This window comes from Lactuca virosa, chromosome 3 (genome assembly GCF_052849685.1).
Source record: "Lactuca virosa cultivar CGN04683 chromosome 3, Lactuca_virosa_CGN04683_v6, whole genome shotgun sequence".
Classification (NCBI taxonomy): domain Eukaryota; kingdom Viridiplantae; phylum Streptophyta; class Magnoliopsida; order Asterales; family Asteraceae; genus Lactuca; species Lactuca virosa.
In genome coordinates, this window is record NC_136428.1 from 313291896 (window position 1) to 313300349 (window position 8454).

Below are 8454 nucleotides of genomic sequence, written 5' to 3' on the forward strand. Positions count from 1 at the left end.
GACCTTAGACTCGCCGAAGAAGATGATTGAAGTCTCGTTAAAAACATCAAGAACGCTGAAAACCTATTAAACCCACCAACAGTCATAATGATTGATTATATACAAAATAACAAATTTAACGGACTAAAAAAAATTAATAACTAAATATATACAAAACAAAAGATACCATATCCTTTAATTCATTTTTATATAATTGGTGCTAAAGCATTCTCGTTCCTTTTACAAACCACGGTCTTTATATAATTGGTGCTAAAGCAAGGTATTCCTTTCATTTTTATATAATTATGTGTTGTACTGTAGCTTTAACAAAAATATTTCAGTAATCAAACATCTTCCGCCATCAACCCCTAGGTTTTTTCTTATCTCTGGTAGCTACATTAAAAACCTGTAGGAGATAACCGATTAGTCGGTTCGAGATTGAAGATCGCTGCATGAAAAAACTAAAGGAGATGGAACCAATTCCTCCGTTCGAGAAGGTTTGTATTTCTATACCAAGTATTTTCGAAGTTATTGGGTGTATTCGCAGTAACAAATTTGTTCTTTCTTATTCATTAAGCTACTAATGGAACTTTATTAAATTTGCGTTTATTAAATGTGCCCTAATCCCCATGAATAATAGTCTGTGCTCAATTTGAGGATAAATGCATTTGGTTTTAATGTCAAGTACTCGAGTAATGCTAAGATTGCCAGATTTTTTTCTCTGTTACTGTAGGAGGATTTCGTATGCCAGACCTGTGGTGATGAAGGTTTCACCAATGCCTTTGTTTACTGCGTGAAGTGCTTGGAATTTGTCATTCACAGGTATGCATTGTTGTTCTTTTCCGTTTTACCTTTCATTCTAACTTCTGCACTTAGCTCTTTTCATCACTTAAGTGCTAACCAATTGTGTATACACTCGATTTCTGCACCTTAAATGGTTCACCAAAAAGGAATAATCATAGTCTCATCTCCTCCATCTCTCTCCTCAAGGATTGGTTTTGGAGAGAGACAATCAAGTACTCCATGTATCGTTAAAAGAACTTTATACATATCTTGAGGTCTTTGTATCATAGCATTTGGAGCTTTTAACGAAAAGATTTTTCATATGTTATCAATTCAAACATTTTGCAGATTTTGTTCATTGTATGATTGTTACTATTTTCATTATAAGATTAAGTGTTAAGTGCATGAAATAGCAACATACTTTCATTTATTTGTTTAGTGTAGCATCCAACTTTTATTTATCTCTATTTGAACAATCAACAATGTACTTGGAAAAATCTACCCAATCATAGCAATGTCATAATAATAAGAAAAGGTTGAAAGTACAATGCTATAATTGGGTATTATTTTTAAAAGTACAATACTTTGAAATTTGAATTTGATAACAAAAATATTGAGAGTACATTGTTGTAGTAGAAAGAATCAAAGAGATGAAAGGAGGATACAATAATGCACAAATAAATGAAAGCATGTTGTTATTTCTTGCATTTAGCATAAGATCAACTGGTAACATGATTAATTACCTAATTATCATAATGGGTTGATTAGTACCACAAAAGAAAGAGAAAGCAATACAAAATACATGACTTGTAACATTGTTCTTTTCTATTTTTGTTCTTCAGATACTGCTTAAAGGTAATACCTAAGACATTCACTGAGTGTGTCATTTGGTATTGTGAAAGTTGCAAACCACCAGTTCAAAATCAAGTCACTTCACCCCAGAAAAATGAAGTAAAGAAAAACATCGATCCAATATGCAGGTAAGGATATATTTATTTCCTTACTTCTATTATTGTATCTTTCATCTGATTTTCTGAATTTTCAACTTTCAAAATGTCTCTCAGTGAAAGTTCATCCTCAGATTCCGATTCAAGTTCCAGTTGTTCCAATATGAATGAATTTGATGAATGGGAAGCACGGATTGCTCAACAAAATCAACACATTAATAGGATCATTGATGACATGATCATAAGCTATCCCAGTCTGATCCTAGGAGGAGATAACCCTTTTAGGTCTTCTTGTGATGGTGAAAACTGCAAAACAACAGAGTCAAAGGAGGTTCTTCATCATAAGAAGAAGAAAGAAAAGAAAGAAAGGGATATTATTATTGCTTCTTTAATAGCAGAGACAAAGGAGGTTCTTTTTCACCCTTTACCAGAGAAAAACCTTACAAACAAGAAAAAAGAACATAATGTTTCTCAATTGCCAAACTTTGAGAACAATGTACAAGAACAAGACAATTATTATAAACATGCACAACCAATCCTCGATCCAGTATGGAGGTAAGGATCCTGATCATAATTTTATTCTCTTACTTCTGTTATTATGTGCTGTTTGATTTCTTCTAGGTTGTGTTTTGTCATTTGTGTAATGTAATTCATTCCATATTGTTAATTTTCATTCCTTATTCTCTCAACATTGGACAGGGGTAGCTTCAAGGTCCTTGGGACAGATTATGATGATTTATTTGAAGGATTTGTGGGACATTTATCAAACAAAGCTTGTGGTAAAGTCTGTGAAGAAGCAAATATGATGCCATCATTGCTTATTCTTCAAATGCATCCCAAGACTCTTCTTTGGCCAAAGAGTTTCCATGAATGTGATCCATCTGATGATCATGTAGCCCTCTATTTTTTTCCAGGAGACCCCATGTAAGCTTCCTTATGATCTTATCTGTTTCACTTTAGGGTTAAATGCAAGAAATAGCAAATGCACTTATATTGATTTGTTTATTATATAATCCTACTTTCATTTATTCCTATAAAAGCATTAGGGTTAAATGCAAGAATTAGATTTTTTTCAAAGTCTAATGCCTAAAGAAGAAAAATAACCAAAGTACAATGCAAAAATAAAAGGAAATCAAAGTAGGATGGTATAATACACAAATAAATAAAATGATAGTAGATAGTTGTTTCTTGCATTTTCTGTTGATTAATTGTTTATTTATTTTTATATCAAAGTTTTGAAGGTTTATATTGAATTCAGAAACGAAAGGGCTTTTGATCAGCTGGTGCTAGACATGATGGATGAAGAGCTTGCAATGCGAGGCGAAGTGAAAAATGCAGACCTTTTGATTTTCACTTCTGCTGCTCTCCCTCCGTTTTTCAGGAGTGAGTTGTACTGTGTTTGACATGCATTGGACTCTTGGGACAAAATTTGCAATTATACAGACTGACATGACATAACATGACAGAACAAGTTGTACAATGTTCAGACTGAGACAGAGATGGGACAAAGATTGCATCTTTTTGTCCCACTCCCACCTCTCAAAAAAAAAGTGGGATGATAAGACTTGCTCTCGATCTTTTTTCTATGCAAAAGACGATAATGCCCTCCTCATCCTCATTGATATCAATGTTTTACAGGGTTTCAAGGGAAGTACTATCTATGGGGTGTTTTTAGAGTCAAAAGGAACGAGCCAATTGATCCTAGTGTTACGAATAACACCGATACGTGTACTTTCAATTTTTTTTTTTTTTTTTAGTATTTTCAGTTTAAACATGTTTACATAAATACCCTATTATGATATCGTGGGTATCTTTATAATTTGGTTAAATGCAAAAGATAAGTAAAAATAACAACACTTCCATTGATATGTTTTTTAATTATTAAAGCAGGAGTTGATATGGATCCGGAATCTGAAGATCATCAGATTTGATGAGAAAAAAATTTGTTGGTGGAAATGACTGAAAGAAAAGAGTTTTTGATTTTGACGTCATTATGGGGTACAGATAATTGTAAGTTTCTTGTACAGAATTGATCATAGGTTTCAATAACATTTACATTTTTTTTTTGGTTTTTGGGTTAAATGTAAGAAATGGCAATATACTTTCTTTGATTTTATATTATAGCATTATACTTTAAGAAAATTTCTTAAAGTCTGGATATCCATGGAGTCCAAGCTAGTCTCTTTACTAATTGTCAGGGGGATATATTTTCTTAAAGTGTTAATTTATGTATTATATTTAATGTATACATATAAAAACCATCTATTTTTTTAATAATATTAGTTTGAAATAATTTATTCATGGAATAAGGACAAAATTTAGAAGAAAGCTTTCTAGTTTCTCTCGTCGCAATCAACATTATTTGCTAGACTTCATCGCGTTAAATAAAAAGTATCGTTTTATGCATCTTCAATCTTTTCAATTTATATCATGGAAATGTCACGTGGGTTCATGCACAAAGTGTTGGAGATGGTCACAGGAAAAGTTTAAAAAAAAAAAAGGTGTTTGAATGTGAAGATAAATGCCTTTGCATTTATGGGATATCAACGAGGATAGCAGGTATCCATCCTAATAACCTGGAACCGAAATCAGAACCGGCATTTTCTTGAATGTTGGAAGAGGAACCGAAACTGGCGGGCACCGGTTTTAACACCGGATACCCAGTTTGTAAACATTTTTAAAATTAAAAGCTCAAATAAACTTTATCTATGACAAACTTGCAAAAAGAAAGTATATCAATATTTAAATGATTGAACGAACATTAAAAAAGTTATCAATATTTAAAAAAAATTATCAAGTTTAATAGCATAATGATAAACATGTACAATTGAAGTAGTTGTAACTTAGATTTAGTCCAAAGTAGATATTCACTCTCTTTCTATCTCACTTTAAAAATATTCATGTACGTTCTTGTTTATAATAAACACACAAACATTTTTGCTCTCATGGTATTAGAGCTTTGATCTCCTTTACTCTCTCATAAATTTTTTCTCATGATACCCTCGATGACAACACGCTCTCCTAGCCTCCTTAATCTTGGTGTCAACATTGCCTCCACCCTAAATTTCCAAATTCCATCTATCACGACCAAATTTGATAGAGACAATTATACTCTCCGGTGCACAACAATTGTTTCAACACTTGAAACATTTGATTTGGAAGATTTTATCCTCCATCCTAATCTACCGCCCACCACTATTGATGTTCCGACTATCGTTGTTTCTCCGACCACTACTAATGCTCCTGCCGTGATTGCTACTCCAGCCACCACAACTCCCAATCCTGAATATGCTTCTTGGAAGAAGAGATAAACGTGTACAATTGAAGTACTCTATATAACCTGACTGATTTTCCATTTAGGCGACCCAATCCTAGACAACAGCTTAGACAAGCTCATGTAGCACAACATAGCAGCCCTTCCACTGTCATTGACCCCGCTTGGTATTTTGATATTGGGCCCATTGATCACGTCTCTCCTGACCTACACAAGCATATTGCAGAAGAATACAAAGGAGATGATAAGCTACAAGTGGGAAATGGTAACCATCTATGTATTTCTCATGTTGGCTCCTCTTCTTTGCCAAATTTAAAATTACCAACTTTGCTTATTGTTCCTGGGCTCACTAAAAATCTTCTAAGTGTATCAAAATTAACAAAAGATAATAATGTTTATATGGAGTTTTGGCCTAATCATTGTAATGTTAAGACGTTGCATGGACAAACCATACTTCGAGGGGACGTTAAACATCGTCTCTACCGGCTGCCACATTCCACATCAAAACATCATTCAATGATATTCACTGGTATTCGCACATCTCTACATGGATGACATAGACGTCTGGCACACCCTCATGAACCTCTTCTGCATAAACTAGTGTCTTCATTTAATCTTACTATTTCCTTCAATAAATTTCCAAGTGTATGTGACTCATGTCAACTTGGAAAAAGTCATCGTTTTCATCTTGCTTCTTCTCATGTTAATTCCTCTACACCTTTTGAACTTGTTTACTCTGATGTATGAGCCCCACCTCAGAATTTTCTTTGAATGGAAATCAGTATTTTTTTTTTGTTTGTTGATGATTGCACAAAGTTTATATGGATCTATTTTTTTATCTCATAAATCACAAGTTTTCTCTACTTTCTTACAATTTTGAACTATGATAAAAGCACAATTCGACTATGATATAAAGAGCTTACAAACAGATTGCGGTGAGGAATTTCGAAATGTCTCTTCTTTTCTTCAAGCAAATGGCATTATCCATCATGTTTCTTTTCCCTACACTCAAGAACAAAATAGAGCCATTGAACGTTCGGAATAAAATCATAGTTCAAAAAGGGTTAACTATTTTAGTTCAATCTTCCCTACCTCATCTTTTTTGGGAACATGCTTTTTAAAACAATTATATACTTACATAATCGTACCATCACACCATTATTACATTATGAACCACCATATCAAAAACTTTACCACAAAATTCCGGATTACGATACCATACAATGCTCACAAAACTGATTTTCGTTCCAAACCTTGCATATTTCTTAGATATAATGCTTCACACAAAGGCTATCTTTGCTATCATCAACCAACATCTCGAATTTATATTTCTCGACATGTTGTGTTCAATGAAGAAGTTTTTCCATATATCCCTCAATCTACTCCTTCACATCCAACCACACCAGATCTAGACAATATTCCTACTATTTTTACCCAAAACGATTCACCAAGCTCACTTTCCACTCTACTTCCCTCAGACCAATCCTCCCCTACAACCTCATCCCACTCATCACCTCCTTCAACTCCCAACACCAACCTAACAACTACTCACATTCTATCGCCTAGATCCCATTCCTCCACTCCACACCATCAACGATCTAGAGCCAGCTCAAGAGCTCGACAAAATCCTCCTATTCCCTCTCATTATCGACCTGCTAACAATAATCAACACTCTATGCTCACCCGTGCTCGCACCAACTCGCTAAAACCAAAAACCTTTAATGTTAATCTTTCTACATCTCCTTATATTGAACCACAAACTTTCTTCCAAGCTGTTAAGCACACATGTTGGAAAATTGCAATGAAGGCAAAGTATGATGCTCTCATGAAAAATAACACATGGTCTCTTGTTTTATGTCCCACTAACACTAATGTTGTCGGTTGTAAGTGGATTTATAGAATTAAAATAAAATCGGATGGCACCATTAAACGACACAAAACACGATTGGTAGCACAAGGTTTTAGTCAAGAAGTCGCGGTTGACTTTTTCGAGACATTCAGTCCGGTTATCAAACCTACAACTATATGTATAGTGCTCTTTATTGTTATCTCCCAAACAGGGCCGATCCTAGCCGATTTGAGGCCCGGGGAAAGATAAAAAAAAGAGGCCCTTCTTAGTAAAAGAATTATAATCAAATAGTTTTGATTAATATACCAAACAATAATATGTGCTAATTCACTAAAACGTTTTTTGTAAAAAAGGACGGAAACTTTGGAAAATTATTATTAAAAATAATTAATACATTAGAGGTTACAACTAAACATAAAAATACATGGATTACTATATAGATTAGTATATTTTATCTATATAAGTCTCCATTTGTTAACATCTGATTAAAACTTGTCTCTTTGCATACTTCTTTCTTGAGGTTTTTATAGCGTTTGCTTTACATAGACCAAAAAAAGCTACTTCTTAATAGAATTACGCAAGATATTCTTGATTAGCACCATCTGAAATCAAAGATAACTAGAAACCAAATATTTAAAGCTAATCTTTCAATATATTCAAACCTTATAATCATTTTTTTTCTTTGTATATGATTTACCTTCGGGACCATAGGCGTTTCTTTTTATTTTCTTGAGGCTAGTTTATACTTTTATATGTTCATCATCTAAAAATATCTTCTCTCCCTAAAATGAGTCGTCAATACTCTCTCACCTACAACCAAGACACCCCCTTCACTCTTCATATACACGTTGTTATCTTGTTCCACACACCATCTGTACTGATATTTCAACATCCTTTTTTTATTATATTTCTGGTATAGATGCTTGTACTTGGAGAAAGTTGAAATGCCATTGAAGTCCATGAATATAATTTTTTTTTCTTGTCCCTTGTTTGATAGCACGATTCATTCTACATTCACAATTGGTAAAATATTAAAGAAAAACACCATTAACATCTTAGAGTAATTTCTTAGGGATTTAGATCATTGCTTAGAAATTTGGAATCAATATACTATGCAACCAAAATGAAATTGTAAATCTGTGTTACCTATATTTTATTCAAAAAGTAGATTTCAATATGATATTTCATCAAACACTTAACATACAACCAAAATCACACATTTTCTCTAGGTAAAGAAGCTTATGCAAAGGAATAAATCGACTATAGAAATCGATAAACAACCCAAATGGAAAATAAAAGTAATATATTAACTTTAGGTTGATATCCATAATCCACTTTAAAAATCAAAAAATTGAGTCCCATTCAACCCTAAAAATCAAAAATCGAAACCTAAATCTATAGAAATCGATAAACAAAGCAAATGAGAAAGAAAAGCAATACATTACCTTTAGATTGATATTCATAATCCGTTCTCCTTGTGAAGGCGATTAAATTGCTTCTTGAACGGTTAAGAAATGCCTTGGGACTTAAAAGATTTAAGAGGAAGGAAAAGGAACCTGGGAAATTTAAGAGAAGACGATTCTTCGATGGTCTTTTCCTGCTTAAGAATAAAAAGAAATTGT

At 33.2% G+C, this 8454-nt stretch overlaps 1 protein-coding gene across 2 annotated transcripts; it reads left to right on the plus strand.

Annotated features, from left to right (window-relative positions):
• Positions 1-272: 272 nt before the first annotated feature.
• LOC145167334 (PHD finger-containing protein 1-like) lies at positions 273-3867 on the plus strand. 2 transcript variants are annotated; one of them, XM_079086512.1, is made up of 8 exons: positions 273-476; positions 713-801; positions 1605-1742; positions 1827-2264; positions 2409-2633; positions 2968-3092; positions 3348-3437; positions 3597-3867. In XM_079086512.1, the coding sequence occupies exons 1-8, from the start codon at positions 432-434 to the stop codon at positions 3638-3640; spliced, it is 1194 nt and encodes a 397-aa protein (XP_078942638.1). In that variant the 5' UTR covers positions 273-431; the 3' UTR covers positions 3641-3867. The 2 variants fall into 2 exon arrangements, with proteins under 2 accessions (XP_078942638.1, XP_078942639.1); XM_079086513.1 differs by having other exon boundaries at positions 274-476; positions 3600-3867.
• The last annotated feature ends 4587 nt before the right edge of the window (positions 3868-8454 follow it).